The sequence below is a fragment of the Gymnoscopelus braueri genome, assembly GCF_963280865.1.
Source record: "Gymnoscopelus braueri genome assembly, chromosome: 4".
NCBI lineage: Eukaryota > Metazoa > Chordata > Actinopteri > Myctophiformes > Myctophidae > Gymnoscopelus > Gymnoscopelus braueri.
In genome coordinates, this window is record NC_137605.1 from 11,556,628 (window position 1) to 11,576,006 (window position 19,379).

Genomic DNA, 19,379 nt, shown 5'->3' on the forward strand with positions numbered 1-19,379 from the left:
TACTTGCACCGCATTTCGAGCTTGTGGATCTGCTACTTTTGATGCTTTTGAATGACGCTTGTAGTATGATCAAGTAGGGCGTTAATTTACGAAAAAACACAAAAAGTTTGAATATGGAGATAAGAGGTTTCTGCCCGACAGCAACACTCTGCTGAAAAGTAACGGTTTTGGACATACAACAAGGTTTCCGCCAACACTTTCTCACTATACTGACGGTTAAAGTGGCGATTTACCATTCCGTCCCTATCGAGACATGACTCGGACGTTGCTAATACTTCGCTCATAATTTTATGTATCTATTGCCACAAAACAGTAAAATAAAACAATTTGATACTCCCAACACGTGCCAACAAAAAAAGAAAACAAAAAAAAATAAAAGTTGATATTACTCTAGTAGTTCTTCGCTCTTGCTTATAGTTGATTTCCAAAAATCTGTGTTGTTATTCATGTCCTCACCGTTATGCCTGATTCACTGCCTTTATTGCTATTATTTTAATGTTTTATGCTTTTGCTTTTCTTTTTTGCTTTATTGTTAAATGATTTGTACTTTTTCTGTAATTGTATTATTGCCCCGTAAAGCACTTTGAGCTGCATTTCATGTCATGAAAGATGCTATACAAATAAAGTTTATTATTATTATTAGTGCCTCATGTCTTCTGTATCTTCTGTGGGGATGTGTCTGTTTTTAACACTTACAGTTTCTCCTGCACTGTGTATGATTCAGTTTGTAACCAGGTCAAATGCCTTGTTACAAAATGTATCATACAGTAAAAGCGCAGAAAGTACAAAGTAGGTCGTATAGGAATTAATGCACTTAATTAATGTGGTGATGAGTGAATACCCTGATCGGTTTCAACCCGATCTGAGATCTATTGACTTCAATTATAGAATTATAGTTAAATATTTAAAAATGAACACCATTTTGTGGCCAAAAAAAAAGGAATTGTTGAGTTAATAAGTTATTTTTTTTACTCCGGGGACACACACACACACACACACACACACACACACACACACACGTATAGTAAAAATAATTACAATATGTTATATGATAATATGGGCATGTCATATCTTTGTTCCAATCCCACATCTTTCTGCACTCAGGTTAAGACAGAGGCATCTCATTTAGCCCTCCAACAACATGTGGCAGGACATTAGAGACAAATCAACATTCTCACATTGTCCTCAAAAGGGGCACACACTCCTGAATCGTTCAAATTAAAGTTAACCCATTAAAACCAGTTAAGCATCTGTGTCAATAGATTTTAGCTAGCTATATATATATATATATAAATATAGCAAAATATGTTTTTTTCCCGATTTAGAACAGTGATTATCTATCAAGATTTTTCAAAAATATAGAAAAACATTTGCAGATATACAAGCTCACAGTGCGTCACTGTGCCACGCTGCTATTTTTTACTTGAAAGCGTTCAAAAATTGTTGAATAATTTTGAATAATTTTAACACAAATCTTCTCTTCTGGGGGGTCCCTGGTAAAAACCTTTCAGATGGGAGGGGGGGGATCCGCGGCCAAATACATCATTTTGGGGGTCCTTTTGGCACAAAAAGAGAACCACTGATTTAGAAGGCATTTGTAGAGTCGGGCTCAGGTCTTAATGGGTTTATCCACATCCGAACACTACAAGTAACTGGACACATCAGTCTCTTCATTGCCGCAGTCCGGGGGCGCTCCCGTTCCGAAGTATCGATCCCCAAAGTTTCCTATTCCGGGGATGATATGGAAGAGGTTGTCCACCTTCTTGTCCACGGCGGTGGTGATGATCTGGACCTGGGGGAAGGCGTAGGCCACCGAGTGAACCCCCATCTCTGCCATCAGCAGAGACACCAGCAAGATCTGAGCCTCCTGGACATCGTGGTCCAGCAGCACCCGTATGGCCATCATGGCGGCAGCGCCGGTGGACACGGTGCAGTCCATCAGGATGACGTGGTCCTCGCTGATGTCCTTCGGCAGACGCAGGTAGTGAAGCTCCGGCTCTCCCGTGTCGTGGTTGGTTTGGATGAGGATCTTGCCGATGCAGACGTCTTTACAGACGGCCCTCAGGGCGGGCTCCATGGTCTCGCCGGCTCGCAGGATGGACACGCCCGTTATCCTCTTCCCGTGGAAGGTCCTGCCCTCGTAGTCCTCTCCCTGGGGTGTCTGGACCACGCGGACCTGCGAGGGGAGGAAGGAGAGCGCCCGCTCGATCAGCAGGCGCATCAGCCTCTTGGAGTAGAAGATAAACTCGTCGCGGCTAGTCTCCTTGTTCCTGATGATGGTGTGCATGGTGCGCACCTGCGGCGTGCTCTCCAGAACGCTGAGCGTCTGGGGGAGGGGCTGGGCCTGGTGTGCCGAGGCCAGGGCCGCCATATCCCAGAGCAGTTTCCTCTCCTCCAACTGGCTGTGGACATGCTGCACGATCAGATCAACGGCCACCATGTTGTTACCGCCTCGCGGTACCACGATATCCGCCATGCGCATGGTGGGCTCGATGTACTGCTCGAAGGCCGGCTTGACGTACTTGTTGTACTGCTCGATGACCGACTTGATGTCCCTGCCCCTCTCTGCGTTGTCTCTCCTCAGCCGTCGCACCAGGCGGATATCAGAATCCACTTCCACGAAGATCTTCATGTCCAACAACTGCAAGAGCTCTTTATATGCGAAGGCCATGATGCCCTCAAAGATGATCACACTGGCTCCGTAGACCGTCTTCCACTCCTTCTGTCGGCTGTGTGTGGCGAAGTCATACACCGGGATCTTCACACTCTTTCCCAGTTTGAGTTTGCGCAGCGTGTCGGTCAGCAAGTCAAAGTCAAACGCTTCGGGGTGGTCAAAGTTGTAGTTGTTACTGGCGGCCAGACCGTGCTGCTCCGGGGTCAGTGCCTTGTAGAAGGAGTCCATTGAGAGCAGGGCCACCCACGGCACGTCGAGAGCCTCGATGATGTTCCTGGCTACGGTGGTCTTTCCCGAAGCGCTCCCACCACACAGGCCGATGACGAAGGCCTCTTTGGACTGGGTTCCGTGTTCGTTGTACCACGGGGGGCGTCCGGCGGTATAGATGGTCCGTTTGGATGTACGCAGCAGAGGGGGCTCTGACTGGCTGGTGGTCCGTGTCCTTGGCGACAGAACCTTGTTTGCTGAGGGGAGGAGCTTGTCCTTGGATCCCTCTACATCTCTGCTGTTGGATACCGTGGAGGCCCTCTCATCATCACCTTTCATCTTTGATAACATTCTTCCTCGACTCATGGCAGACATTGTTATACGTTAACGTTTAAATATCTAGTCTGTCCATTGAGGTGTGACATAGGTTACGCCTCTCAGCCAATCACATATGAGATCGGAACATATAATAACCATAGTTGGCTTTGCTAGACGTTTGTGGTCAGAAATGTAAACCTCGCCAACGGATGCGGTGTAAAAATGGCGTGGTTCCCATGTGGATCTCAGCTTCATGTGGCCAGTCAATGACGTTGGTCATCTATGATGTATCTATGAGGTATGACACCATATTTGGGAAACAATTCAGCCCATCAGTTATTCACGTTCATTATTATATAAAATTGAAGTTAAATATTTGAAAGCCTTATGGGTGTAACTCTGAGAGTATAAAAATGGAACCAAATGGCACATTGGACACTTACAGGCACACTCTCATACACTCTCATAGAAGATTTTACAAACTGGATGTCCTTGAAAATGAAAAATGTTGAGAATCACTGTTCTATACGATTCGTTCCCAAAAGCGTGTGAAAATAACTAATAACTAATAATAATAAAAGTATAGCCGTTATCAGAGTACTTGGGGGCCAGTACAGAGCCGTTCGGAATTCCATATCTGGACAAGACTGATGTCATATTCATGACATCACTGTGAAACGCCTTATTTGGGCAAGACCGAAGGACATGTTCAAAGCCATATACGGTTATCGTAAACTACATCACGTCTGACTATTTAAACTGATGCTGACTTCCAGAGCAAAGTGAAGACTCTCCGTGTGTTGATATCACAGATCTCAGCTTTAGGACCTTTCACGTTTCCCCCCCTGGACAGTGGTGCACTACTGTACTAAGTAAAGTCAATTTTCAGGGTACTTTTAATTTGAGTATTTCCATTTTGTGATACTTTATACTTCTACTCCAATACGTCTCTCAGAGCCCAACCAAGATGGCTGAGCAGGGTTATGGGTTTTCACTGACCACATTCAGTCCTACTGGTAAACTGGTGCAGATCGAGTATGCCCTGGCAGCGGTCGCGGGCGGGGCTCCGTCAGTGGGGATCAAAGCCTCAAACGGGGTGGTCCTCGCAACGGAGAAGAAACAGAAGTCCATCCTGCACGACGAGCAAAGTGTCCACAAGGTGGAACCCGTCACCAAACACATAGGAATGGTCTACAGCGGCATGGGGCCTGACTACCGGGTGTTGGTGCGTCGAGCCAGGAAGTTAGCCCAGCAGTACTACCTGGTTTACCGGGAGCCCATCCCCACGGGCCAGCTGGTCCAGAAAGTGGCCTCCGTGATGCAGGAGTACACGCAGTCCGGCGGGGTGCGTCCCTTCGGCGTGTCGCTGCTCATCGCCGGGTGGGACGAAGGCCAGTCGTACTTGTTCCAGTCGGACCCGTCCGGGGCGTACTTTGCGTGGAAAGCCACGGCCATGGGGAAGAACTACGTCAGCGGGAAGACCTTCCTGGAGAAGAGGTACAACGACGACCTGGAACTGGAGGATGCCATCCACATAGCCATCCTGACGCTGAAGGAGAGCTTCGAAGGCCAGATGACGGAGAACAACATCGAGGTGGGAATCTGTAACGAGGCCGGATTCAGACGATTGAGCCCAGCTGAGGTCAAAGACTACCTGGCTGCCATTGCCTAAGTCAGTGATTCTCAAACATGTTTTTTGTTTTCTGACTCCCAGTTTGATATGCATTAGGACACGGACTCCCAAATGTTAGATTTTTTTTCCCATATATGTATCTCTGATACCCTAATCTACACTGTAAAATCCTCAGTGTTGATCCTTACGGGTCCATTTGGTTGCACTGGATGGCACATTTAGAATAGGGACCAAATTAACCATACAACCGTTATAGTTTCTAATCCTATGTCATAATATGAAAGACTCAATATATATCAGAAAGAATATACAAAATATCAGCATAATAGATGTCTCTTAATTTGGCCTATACAGCTTGAAAATTCCCCTTACTGAGGACCAATCAATAATGTGCTGGTTGGGTTGTGATCAACATCACCTAGCCCCCCTTACAAAAACTAGAATCAGGGCTCCCACAAGGTTAATTGGCCATGATGTGCAAATGAGCGATGGTCCAGGGCGTGAAGCCCAGGCCCTTGCACCCATGTCACTGGTCACGTGCTGGGACGCCGGCCAGGTTTTTTTTTTGTGCGATCAATTATTTGTGGCTTTCGATAGAAGAGAGGATAGACGTAGGGTAGAGCAGGAGAGGTAAAACGAAAAATTTGATCTCATATTGATGATGTCAGAGTGTCTCTGGTAGAGAATGTGAGCTACACTGGGGACATGCTTTCTACTTATTACAATTATTACAACACAATAGAAACTAGGGCTGGGAAATTAACTGAAGATACATCAAAACCGACATTTAGAACCAATAACAGAGAAGCACGTTTTGCATTTGATATAGTAAATAAATAAAAAAGATTCTAATCGATTTCTTTATAATCGACTAAATCGATTAGTCTCATTAACCACTTAATCCTGTATTATGTTGTTGTACAATGGTGGTGTACAAAAATAGTGAAAATAGCCGATCTACAAGCTCACAACGCGTCTCATTGCGCATCATTAATCGTAATTGAGGCAAAAGTTTGATATTGATTTGAAGTCATATCCCCATGAAGCCCTAATAGAAACAGTAATATGCTTTTCCAGTCCTTTACCTACTGTACTACTGCACAGAAATGTGTAATTCAATTTTTTAAGAGAATTACACAAATATTCAGGTTTCTATTGTGCACCCCCCCCCCAAAAAAAAGAAAATAAAGCTAAGAAGAAATGTTTACAGAATAAAGTGTTCATAATGTCTTTTTACTGTTTATAGCTAAGTGATTATTGTTATAAGTTCAAGTAAACTGAGGTAACTGATATTATGGCCTTCTGAGTAGGATAAAGTTCCTATATGATTTGTCCATAAGATATAATACAATACCACACATTAGCCACAATCAAATATCACACACCTATTTCATGACCAACCAATGAAATATCACTATCCTTATCTCGTCAGTTAAGGAGTATTGCACTGGTGTCTGTAGACCCAGGGTAATATTTAGTCTTTGCTTAGATTATTATTATTATTATCATCATTGCCTGCTTGCTTTTATACAGGTTGTGTTGTTTATTGTTATTGCAGATAGAGAGAGAAATTAACCCAAGTTCTGGGTTGTTCTTCTCTCATCACTCTCTATTGGACCAACCATAAACACTGTGAGTACATAATAGCACACTTTGACATGTTGGCTAGCAAAAGAAAACTGTAGGCTACCATTAACATCCCTAGTAACGATTCCACTCACTGTTTGGCGAAACAGTCTCACAATCACACTTTCAGCACATAACAAATGCAAACAAGGCAAAGTATTTGTTGTTAAAAAGGTGTTCTGGTAATGCCCATCCATCCCCTCAGCATCTACTGGCTTTGACTCGGGTTATTACACCAATAGTAACCTACCAAGTTTGATTTGACTTTACATTATGTAATAGTTACATATATTTACACACCACATGCAGTCCAAAGGATAAAAACACAATAAAGCTAAAAACAATTGTTTTCACTGTAGTGCTTTAGAATGAGATGTAGGGTGTGTGAGTTATGTAATGATGAGTGAGTGTTTTGAGGGAAAGTAAAAGTGTGAGCGTGCGCGCGTATAGTATATAGCATGGGGTTACATGATATTTTCTTTTACATCGCGATGTGTGCATGAGTAATATTCACAACGCAGAATATGCAATTTTCTTTTTTTATCAATCAAGGAAAATTAACAGAAACATGCGTCTTTTTATACTGGTTTACATTTGGAATTGTAATTGAAGGCTGTTACAGTACGTCAGAGCTATCAAAACCTCAAGCTTGAACTTGAAAGTAAATGGCGAACTCACACATAGGATAATTCAAGTGACCAAGAGCCTCATACACATACAGTATACGTTGCCCTGTCACAAATCATAGCAACACAATAGACACACAGTAGATTCACATCAGCCTTCAATTGCATGCAGAGCACACAATATGACAGCAATAGAGCAACAGCTTGCATCACATTGGTGCACACAACATACAACATCAGCAAAAATAAAACAAGGTTTCCTTGTTACTTCATATTTTATTTTATTTATATTTTGCTGGTTTCTTCAGTTGTGTAGCCAGGGTCACAGTTTTGGAAGCCATGGGCCCCTGGCCCCCCACAAGAAAGAATGAAAGAAAAATAGAGCCCGCCGAAAGAAAGAAAGAAAGAAAGAAAGAAAGAAAAGAAAAGAGGAATAATGCAATAGGCCTACATAGACAGTGTGCACCAAGCCAATCATATGAACTAATACAGTCACAACTCACAGACACAACTCAACAGTCATACTGTAGGTCCACATGAGCCTTCATTTCCAAATCAACATTTGGAATTGATGGCTGTTATGTCAAAGCTCAAAAACCTCTAGCTTGAAACTGTTGGGACTGCAACCTATCACAACTCACTACCTTCAACAACAACCACAACAGAACTGAACACAACACAACACAATAGAACAGACACACTGTAGATTCACATCAGCCTTCAATTCCAGAGCCAGAAAAAGTCACTGAACATGTCACATTGCCACCCAGTCATTAGGCCCCAAAATGACAGCAATATAGAGCAGCAGCTTGTAACACATTAGCACACACAGCAAACGACACAAGCAGCAGCAAATAACTATTAAACATGGTTCCTACCTTGAGGCGTCTTCTTGACTTCATCAGTTGTGTAAGTGATGGTCAGGGTCAAACTTTGGAACCCATAGACAGATAGATGGAGCCCTCCTCTCTCTAGGTCATCCTAGGACGAGGCCTCTAGCGGCGTCTCCCATCATCTCATACATGGCTGCCATTACAAGTAAGTCTGTTGACTGGAAGCTCCCGGTGTCGATGGCAGTGACCGAACAGGGTAGACTTCCGGGTCCAGCATTCACAGCCGTGTAGGAGAACAGACTCAACAGTCGCTGAGAAGGAGCTGAGCTTGATACGGTGGGGAAGCTTGGACTTCAGAGCCCTCCATGCCATTGCTTTCTTTCTTAACGTTCTTGAGCCCCCATGTCCCATCAAGGTATTTAAAGTCAGTTACTTCTTGCAGTGCATTGTCTCCTGTTGTCATTAAAGGAGGATGATCCGGGATGGTGTTACAGGCTAAAATGGTCAGATAGCAGGCAGGTGTCCTCTTCAGAGTCTGTTCAGAGTACAGCAAGGAGTCGTCTACACTTTAGTCCAGAACCGCTTAGTCCAGGACTATAATGAAGAGGAAGGGGTCGAGGGTGTCTTGAGTCATCACCTTGGCTCTTGTGGAGGCAGTTGGGAGGGACACCATAAGCCTTGAGTGAAAGAAAGAAAGAAAGAAAGAAAGAAAGATTCATTAGTCTTTATAGAAATGAGTAGTAATTAGTATTTTCAATAGATTCTAAACCAAATGAGATATAACCCCAAGAAAACTCTACAATGTGATTGTCTCCGCCAGGCCGAAGGCATGGTGGAGATATGTTTTACATCTTGTGTGTGTGTCCGTCTCAGCCAAGCTATCATTGGTCAAGCTTCACGTGACATCACAATATGTAATATAAATAGGTAAGACAGGATTAATCAGGAACAGTACTCGCCTGGCGGAGACCTGTGCTCCGAGGAGCACATTTTCTAGTTTCTCATTAAATACTTTCAATATTTTACATGAATATTGTATTACATTTCATGTGTATTGCTGTAAGTTATGTCATAATTACTGCCATAACAGTAATGCACTTAATATAACAGACAATTATGAATTCATAATTTGCAGACCTTGCTTTTATTTCATCAGCTTCTTAGACTACTACAACTCCCTATACTCCATAAAAAAGCCTATTTCCTTTCTTCAACTAGTGCAATCTTCAGCTGCTATTAATAACCAAATAGACATTTGAAAACATTACACCCATACTTGCTTCTCTTCACTGAAACTTTCTCTTCACTGGAATTGATTTTTATATTTTACAGAATACTTAAGGCCTTGCAAGGTCAGGCTTCCAGTTACATTTTAGATGCTGGTCCCATATGAGCCTATGATCCTCAGATAAACTCTCTTGGTTGTTTCAAAACATTTGTCACAGCTTTTCAGGTGTGTGAAAGTGAAAAAAATAAATTGTATAATAGTAAAAAGAAATATCTTCTCTATTGTTTCATTTTGTCCTCTATCTGGTGGCATTTCTAAACATGCACTTGTCAAAATAATAATAATAATAATATATTACAATGGGCTACACTATCTGGTATAGTATGTACCTAAATAACTGGAGGGATTAAATGTAAATTTAGCCGTGTTAATCAGGTTATAACACTTTCTCCAATATCATTTTGCCAATGATGGTTTCATTTACTGTAAAAATGTACGCCAGGCAGTGTGAAATATTTGTATCTTACATTCAATCATTTCCCTAAAACCACATGAACCTTAGCGTCCCTATTGTGGGGCGAACATGTGTCAAGAATATCAGATCCACAAGGACATAAAGCATCACAACCTAACACGTTGTGACCTTGTAGATAAGATCGTCTATTTGCAGTTACAGTATTTATCAGCTGTTGTTGAGTTTATTCCACCACCCACGGACACAGCACCTTCCAGCACCTTAATGGTCTGTTAATTAAAATTTCAAAATAATATTGCTGTAAAAGTAGAAGTAAAAGAAAAGGCTGCACTGCAAGATTTATTTATACAATACCAACGTTTCGACCTGGAAAGGTCTTCTTCAGGGAATGAGCTAATAATATAGCCTACACACACATCAGAATTAACCAAAACTGACACACACACGCGCACACACGCACATGAGCACGCACATGCGCGCACGCACGCACGCACGCACGCACACACACACACACACACACACACACACCACACAACACAACAGCTTCACCATATTGCTCAATGATAATGCTAAAAACAATTAACTGCTAACTAACTCACCTGGAGAAAGAAAACAACCAAAATGATTAGATTCCCTTTCAAAATTGACATAGCCGTTTTCACACTGAACTCCACTCAACTTCCATGTTGTGGAACGTGACATTTAAAAGTTGATTATTTCATTATTTTACTTCTTAATTGTACAACAGAGTTTGTGCCTTCTTTGTGTAAATCACCTGCTTGTCTGGCACAGGTGTGGGGGGAGGGGGGAAACCGGATGATTGAAAGAGCCCATCTGAAGCTGCTGCTGGGGAGTTATAACCTGACTATGCCAGATGGGGGCAGTATTGAGTAACTAACTACGTTTCTCAAGACAGCTGTGAAACAAATGTGTGACGCAAGCTTCTTGGATGTGGCAGCGTCAGGTTAGGGGAGTTAGATTGTGTCTCCCTTCTAAGGAGGGTGTGCTAATAACACCTTATATTTGGGTATTTTAATTTAGAATATTTTAGTTTTGATTTGGAGACTACAGTGCAGTATAAGTAGCCTAAATGAAGATAAAATAAGCATGGAACAGTCTGAAATTACTATATTAAGTTAAAATGCTGTGTCTTTGTTTCAACAGGGCCAAGAAACAGAGAGATAATCTACCAAACATACATTTCTGAACTTTTTGCCAAAAATGTTATACAGCAATGCCATGCTATTTTGTTCAAAATGTAAAAAATATATATATTTGAAAATGTGTCTTAAGTAAAGTAAAGTACACATGATTAAACATTGAACAATTAAGGTCTAATAGTTCTACAATTGCTACAAATGACTACAAAACCTGTATATCTAGTCATTTTGGGGCATAAACAAGAAGTTGAAGGATACAATTAAGTCTGATAATGATGATGCATCTTCACATCATGCATACTTTACATTACTTACTTAACATGTTGGACAAAAAATAGCCAATTTTACATCGAGGTGCCCAGATGTCCCTGCTAGTGCCCACCTATCCTGTTTGTGTGCCCTGGCATGAACAGTGGCTTTCATTTTTACAGGGATCTGTGGTGTAGGGATACTTTTCATCCACTAGAGGGCAGCAGCTACACATGCTCACACAAGCTGTTTCATAGCTAGAATGTAGGAACGTTGCTCTTCATCACGTGATGCAAACAAAGCAACAACAATAAACAAAGAAGGATTCTCATTTTATCAGTGGCGTAAAGTAACTAAGTACATGTACTCAAGTGCTGTACTTAAAGGGATATTTCACTTTCAAAAAAACTTTTGGTCATTTTATCATCTACTCAGGGTTTTGTGAGCCCCCCCCCGACAGTTTTTAAGTTGCTCGATTCAGTATTTATATATTTGATATTCATTTTATCAGACACGCCCCCTTCCTATACAAACCCATTGTAACTTCAAACTCCATTTTAACCATGTTAGATTCGTCGAAAACACCCGTCCTTGTTTCTGGTGACTCACCCTGCCCTCCTAATGTGTGAGGGGGCCGTGTTTTTCCGATATTTTTTTTCATTTATTTTATTGAATTTTTTTATTGTATTTCATTTTTTAAATTTTCCAAAAAAAATATTTAAAATAAATGAAAAAAGTAATCGAAAAAACACGGCCCCCTCACGTATTAGGAGGGCAGGGTGAATCACCAGAACCAAGGACGGGTGTTTTTGATGAATCTAACATGGTTAAAATGGAGTTTGAAGTTACAATGGGTTTGTATAGGAAGGGGGCGTGTCTGATAAAATGAATATCAAAATAAATACTGAATCGAGAAACTTAAAAACTGTCTGGGGGACTCACAAAGGCCTGAGTAGATGATAAAATAACCAAAAGTTTTTTTGAAAGTGAAATATCCCTTTAAGTACAATTTTGAGGTACTGTTACTTTACTGTATATAAAGTATTTCCAATTTTCAATACTCTCCACTAGGCTACATCTCAGAGACAAATTTTGTACTTTTACTCCACTACAATTATTTGAATGTAGTTAAACATACAAAGATTAACCACTTCAACCCTATATATATTTCGGCCATTTGAAAATAGCAGATCTACAAGCTCACTGTGAGCTTGTAGATAGATTTTTTTGATACATTTTGAACTTGTGAAATGGGACATTCTGCACAATGAGTACTTTTACTTTTGGTACTTTAAGTATATTTTTATGCCAATTATTCCTACATTCTAGTATTGATACTTTAATTTACTTAAGTAAAGAAATGTAGTACTTTTTCCACCACTGCATTTTAGTAAATGACTTAAAGCACATTTACAAGCTCACAACGCCTTGTGATGTGATGCTTTGTGAGTTGTAGAGTAGTAAAATGGAAATATTCAAGTAAAGTAAAAGTACTTCAAAATTATACTTAAATATTAAATGTATTTAGTTATGTAGTCCACCCACTAAAACCAGAATATTTTCCCAATGAGCTACTCAAAAATGATACAACATTTTGTCATTGTTTGATTGACAGCTTTATTACGGAGACATTAGGTTAGCCACCACAACAAACAAAAAATGAAAGAAACATTGCAGTGATCCATAAGGTCATTCAAAGACATAAAAGCAGAGCTGAAAAACATTAAAGAAATACAATAACTAAAGAGAGAAAGAAAATAAATAAATACATATTTCTTGAATCATTTACAGTAAGGATAAATGATATTTGCACTAATAACAGCCTATGATGTCAGTGCGCACATCAATGTACTACAGTAAGCCTTCATAAGCTCTTCACTCTCAATAATAATAATAAGAATACACTTGATTTGTAAAGCAGTAGTTCTCAAACTTTTTTGTGCCAAGGCCTTCCAAATTGATATGCATTTGGCCGTGGACCCCCATCTGAAAAGGTTTTGTGCCAAGGACCCCAGAAGAGAAGATTTGTGTTTTAAAAACATTTTAAATATTTGTAAAATATTTTCAAAAATAGCAGCTGTACAAGCTTGAGCTTGTAGATCTGCTATTTTTGAATAGCCAATATAAATGGATAAAGTGGTTCTGATGCTATATTAACTATAGGACCCCACTTTGTTAAAGTGCTTCACTCAGCACCTAATGTGAAAACATAATAGAAACTTTTTCATAGATTTCATAGATGGCTTCATAGACTTGTTTGACAGCTTGCTGGATTCATGTTAATATGTATTTTCAGACAGTTAAACCGCTTAAACCCTCAATACTTAGAAAACGTGTACTTTGTCTGCTCTTTTTCCCCAGCCTACACCAAACCTCTTTGCTGAAAATAGCAGATCTACAAGCTCACAAAACCTCTCAGATTTACAAAACCTCTCAGATCTACAAGCTTCACCAAACCTCTTTGCTGAAAATAGCAGATCTACAAGCTCTCACAATGCCTCGCAGCGCGAGGCGTTGTGAGCTAGTGTGAGCTAGTGTTCCCCTCAGAATAGGGATGCTAGGGTTCAAGAGGTTATTGTACAAAAACGTTCCTATCACACCAAGATTTGGCGGCCCCCCTGCAGTATTTCTGAGGACCCCCTAGGGGTCCCGGACCCCCTGTTGAAGACCCCTGCTCTACAGTGTTGTTAGCTGTGCTGTCGCGCCGCAGTGCATCTACGTACAGTAGGTCGTGCAGCTTCTCGCCTTTCCTGGCTTTGCCCTGGGTTGGCTCCCATAGTGTCAGTTTGCTTGCCTAGTTCCGGGTGCCTGACGCAGTGCCCTGCCAGCCTCATCTTTCTCTCTCTGACTTTGTCTGTGACCCGTGGTAGATCCCCACATTTCTGATATGGTCCGTCCATGTGAAACCGACCTAGTGCCGTTCGTAGCATTCTTGTGTAGACTCCATCCAGGGCCCTTTCCTGTTGTGCTATGAGGGTCCATGTCTCAGCCCCATACAGCAGTACTGACTCCACTGTGAGGGTCCATGTCTCAGCCCCATACAGCAGTACTGACTCCACTGTGAGGGTCCATGTCTCAGCCCCATACAGCAGTACTGACTCCACTGTGAGGGTCCATGTCTCAGCCCCATACAGCAGTATTGACTCCACTGTGAGGGTCCATGTCTCAGCCCCATAGACTCCACTGTGAGGGTCCATGTCTCAGCCCCATACAGCAGTATTGACTCCACTGTAAGGGTCCATGTCTCAGCCCCATACAGCAGTACTGACTCCACTGTGAGGGTCCATGTCTCAGCCCCATACAGCAGTACTGACTCCACTGTGAGGGTCCATGTCTGTGGGAGTGGTGCAGGGACACTCTCAAGAGTTAAAGATAAGGGTCCATTTGGTTGGTACCAACTCTCCATCATTCAGCTGGGGACCACCTGGAACCCCCTCAAGGACCACTGGTGGTCCCCGGACCACTGGTTGAGGACCACTGCTTTATATCACAGTGGTGTTGATGACTGATGACTGATATTCATCGCATGGCATCTGCAGAACACTGGATCTTTCAGCAATAAGGTCCTGCGTGTTGCAATAGAAGAACACAAAACACTAACGTTTTCCATATTATTACCAGTGGTGGAAAAAGTACTCAGATATTTTAATTAAGTAACAGTAGCAATTCCACAATATAAAAATACTAGGCCTGTAAAAGTAAAAGGCCTGTGTTAAAAATGCTACTTGAGTAAAAGTACAAAAGTTTTGGCATCAAAATAAACTTAAAGTACCAAAAGTAAAAGTACTAAAATGTTTGAAAATAGCAGATCTACAAGCTCACAACGCGCCCTTGCTCTATCGTTCATGTCAGAGAGTGTGGGTGTGTGGGGGGATGCTAATGATCGTAGAGGCACATTTTGCATGGGTTTGCTACATTTGCATGCGTTAACATCATTGTGGCTTGCTCACCTTGTCGGGCAGCGAGTGGGAGTGGTGCAGCGAGACGTCTCTCTCCTGGAACAGCCTCTGCTGCTCGCTGCTGGCCAGCCGACAGGTCAGCCAGGTCAGCAGAACGCAGCCGGCGATGCCCAGGCCCACCAGCCCCACGGCGGCCAGCCGCACCGCCGGCAGCGAGGCCAGCTGTCTGGACGCCATGCGCGCAAACTGGACGTTGAGGATGCCGCTGATCAGGCCGCAGATACAGCAAGTGGAGAATACGATCATCTGACGACGACAAGGAACGGAGATGGAAACATACATACACTCCAGTGTTGATTTCGTCGACTAAAACTATGACGAAAAATGTCTGTCGACTAGTTTTTTACAATGACGAAAACTAAATAAAAAATAAGCTATGATGACTGAAACTAAGACTAAATATATTGACAATTTTGTCAACAAATAAAAACTTGATTAAAATGTTGGTGAGGGACTAGTGGAGAAGAGATCTAGTAGAACTAAAAGACAAGTCATTCAATGCTTGGTTGCGCTCGGGTGTTGTGTTGAGCTCTGGAAATAGCAGATCTACAAGCTCACCACGCGTCGCGCTGCGACGCGTGGTGAGCTTGTAGATCTGATATTTTCAGCATGCAACCAAGTGTAAAATCAGCCATTACGATGCCATCAAGGCACCGCCAAAATATAACTAAATCTACAGTTGATTTAGTCGACTATAATTTTATGATATTTAGTCGACTACTACTAGACTAACAGTAAAACATTTCAGATGACTAAAATATAACTAAAACTAAATGGAATTTGATTCAAAAGACTGTGACTGAATCTGATTCAAAATTTGCAGTCAAAATCAACACTACGTAAGATCCTTAGTTTGGCAGCTCCGCATTCTGTCGGGCAAACATCCATCCAGTGAAAACAGCCGATCTACAGTATAAGCTTGTAGATCAGCAAAAGAAAAAAAAAGAACATTGGAGGGGCCTCCGGTCAAAGAAACATAACAGGGTTTATGTGGTTAAATGGGATGAAACCCTCTATGCTGAGTTTGTAGTTTAGGTTAAAAACTATAGCAGGGTTAAAAACATGGAACTTGGAACATGGAACACGGAACTTAAAGTACACTGTGATGTAAGCAACACAGCTGATCAAATTAATGATGGGTGAGTTAGATTTAGCTGTGTGTCAATACTAGCTATACTTGCTAAATGGTATACTGATGGCTCACGGGCACTAAATCCTGCCTTGATCGTCCACAGTGCAGAGAGACAGGAAACAGGGCATTACTGTATGTGTGCGATTGTCGAAATAGCAGTATTATGTACAAATACTTACAATAAGTCCTGATCTCTTTTTGGCACACAGCACGCCGCACATTCCACTGACTAAAAACTGGAAGAAAAAATTGAAATTGAAGTTATTCAAACGAAAGGTATACTTACAGTACTAGGACTGTGCAATGTTGGACAAAATCAATTGATTAATCACAATATCAAAAACATTGCCAAATAGCCATGTTGTGAGCTTGTAAAATGGCTATTTTTGAACATTTCTGACATTTCTTTTTGAAGTAAAAAATAAGGCGCAATTGATTAAAACCAGGAAAATACAACTCTTAAGCTATATCACAATATTAAAATATCAAAATTCCCAGACATTATCTACTCACATCATGATATTAAATGTAACTTTTCTCTTCTACCCCGGGTTTGAACCTGGTTTCCTGCACGTGCAAGTGCTGAAATGTTTTACCATTGAGCTACGTAATAGAGCCGGCCTGCTTGCTCAGAGGATACATTTAATCTTGACCATCAGTTAAAAATCAGTGTCAGATCCTGTGTCTAGGCGAGACATGACCTTAGACACGATCTACAGTACATGAAGAGCAGGGTGACAAAGTAAAACCACCCCAACTGTAGTTATATTGTATTAACATTAACACTACCATACAGCTTGTATAAGTTATATTAACATATACTCTACCATATCAGATTGGACAAAATTACATTTTATTCATAAAAAAATAGTTACATAGTGTCGCTTTAAATAATATTGATATCTTGCCCAGCCCTAGTTGTGTACAACAACACTACAACAACCTATAGTTTTACGTACACACACTCCACTCCATATAGGCGCTGTGTCGGCCAGAATCGTCCTGTTTGATGCCTGGTGTTGATGGGCCGTACCAAACACACCGAGCAGCACACTGGACACACCGAACACCATCTCCACAACGGAGAACACCAACAGACTCCTGATGATCTGCCCGCCACCGCACATCCTGGCATCATGATCAGCCGTACACCGCACCTCCTGGCATCATTACTCCAGACAGAGGTGATCGAACCACAGATATGCATGTCATTTCTACAGTATAGACAGAGGTGAGTAGTAATTAAATTACATTTATTCTGATTTACTAAAACAACGAACAATGTGTTGCAACGTGTTTTGAGCCTGTAGATCGGCTATTTTTGCTGAAGATATTTGGTGGTGAGGGGAGAAAACAGGGGCCTAGTGCTGTTATTTATTTGGATGATTTATTTACATCGCATCATCATCCTTCAAGTGTCCTCGAAACCTAAGACACACTGCTTCCTCTGGTCTCTGTAGCAACGTCCAGCTAAGCAGACTCAGTCTTTGAGCCACAACAAATGAGATGGGAGGGGAATGCCAGCATAAAGCTGAGCTTTTACATCTGCTTGTTCTGCTGCAGTAATATTTTAAAGTAACACTAAGTTTGACTTGAGTACAGTTTGTATCTAAAGCTACCCACCTCTGGAGGCTTGGGGACAGCTATAGGTGCTGTTGCTGGGTGGTGTAGAAGCGTGGTGGTGGTGGTTATTGTGGACAGACGTCTCACACACAGCAGGTCATCTGAACCAATTAACCAGGTCCTTGTTCCTCCCAGGTGACAGTTTGACCGTTGGGCGATGTGACAGCTCTGAACGATGGGGTCCTCCTCCTCCTCGTGTTTGAAGAACCTGTCTCCACCAGAGACCCTTTACACCGTCAAGTGGACAGATGGGACGCTGTGTTAAAGTGTGGCCACAGCGGAGTCAACCCAGGAGGACTGAATTAAACCACCAACGTCACTCATTTCTTTGTGTGAGCTCCCATACCACTGTAAAATGCCGAGGGTTATCACTTAACTCCAAAAGACCTGAAAGGGTCCATTTATAGACTCTCTGAGTTAAAAGAACACTCTGGATTTAGCTTTCACATCACTCTTTGTTTGAGCTCCTCTTGTGCACTGTAAAAACACGTGTGTTCATTTAACTCAAGAGACTTTCAGGTCCATTTGTAGACACTCTACACTCTGCAGAGTTAAATGAAAACCGCAAAAAGGATTTTGCGGTGCAGCTTTCGCTTCACTTCCTAATGTCAAAACATAGAGGAATCAGTTAAATATAGAAAGCAGTGTATATACTGCCTACATGCACATTATTTTTTGTCATATTTTGTCATGTCGTAAGGCGTAGAGGCTCATATGCATATGCTCATCATGTGCAGTGTGTCACAAGATATTTACAAAAGACAACACTATGGCATAATTATTATTATATCACAGGACTGAAATATTAGGCTGAAAACACAGCCTAACTTTTTGTTATTTTCTATGGCAGGTGGTATTTTATGATTTACAGTAGATATCAAGGGTGCGTTCGAAAATACAGCACTGAGCGCACTGGCCAATACAAACTAATAGGCGAGTGTGCTCCGGTGCGTAATTTCCGAACGTACCCCAGATATCACCTAAACTAAGCTAACCTACTGCATGTCTTTATCCTTTTTTTTAATATTACTCCAAAATCAACACAACAACAAAATAGATACTCAGTATAACATGTTGTGTCGGTGCATTTGTACTGTAACTCTGAAACGTTACAAATGTAACCAAATGGACCCTTAACACGTTAAAACCGGGAACACATCTGTGTAACCACTTGAACCATTATTTTATACTTTGGCTATTCAAAAATAGCAGATATACAAGCTCATAGCGTGGCCCCGAGTGCCGTGCTATGAACTTCTGCTATTTTTTAAAAATCTTGGAAATCTGTGCAAATCTTTAAATATATACATTTTTTAAAGCGAACATTTTAAACTCAAATCTTTGCTTCTGGGGGTCCCTGGAACAACATATTTTGAGATGGGGGTCCGTGGCCAAATACATATCATTTTGGGGAGCCTTGACATGAAAAAGTTTGAGAACCACTGATATTATAGCAACAAAAGTTTTTTTTTTTCAAAAAACTGTTAGGATTTAGAAGACATTTGTAGAATCCACAGAAGCAAAGATTTGAGTTACAAATGTTTGCTTTAAAAAATTTCCAAAGTATAGACCAATTATTTGTTTACCAACATTGAGACTGGACGCACAGGTGATTGTTTCATGCAATCAATTCCCA

General features: G+C 41.6%; 3 protein-coding genes across 3 annotated transcripts; 1 reads left to right on the top strand and 2 right to left on the bottom strand.

Moving 5' to 3' along the window:
* Positions 1-1,642: 1,642 nt before the first annotated feature.
* LOC308083422 (uridine-cytidine kinase-like 1) lies at positions 1,643-3,256 on the bottom strand (the record flags this gene model as incomplete). Its single annotated transcript, XM_080425737.1, has 1 exon — positions 1,643-3,256. One exon carries the CDS (start codon positions 3,254-3,256, stop codon positions 1,643-1,645), a length of 1,614 nt encoding a protein of 537 aa, XP_080281863.1.
* Positions 3,257-4,166: 910 nt separating this feature from the next.
* LOC308084452 (proteasome subunit alpha type-2-like) lies at positions 4,167-4,871 on the top strand (the record flags this gene model as incomplete). The annotated part of the gene is made up of 1 exon (XM_080427112.1): positions 4,167-4,871. The coding sequence occupies one exon, from the start codon at positions 4,167-4,169 to the stop codon at positions 4,869-4,871; it is 705 nt and encodes a 234-aa protein (XP_080283238.1).
* A 3,189-nt stretch (positions 4,872-8,060) lies between these two features.
* On the bottom strand, positions 8,061-17,247 carry LOC308083423 (transmembrane protein 196-like; the record flags this gene model as incomplete). The annotated part of the gene is made up of 4 exons (XM_080425738.1): positions 8,061-8,228; positions 14,980-15,234; positions 16,300-16,356; positions 17,080-17,247. The coding sequence occupies 4 exons, from the start codon at positions 17,245-17,247 to the stop codon at positions 8,061-8,063; spliced, it is 648 nt and encodes a 215-aa protein (XP_080281864.1).
* Between the last annotated feature and the right edge of the window lie 2,132 nt (positions 17,248-19,379).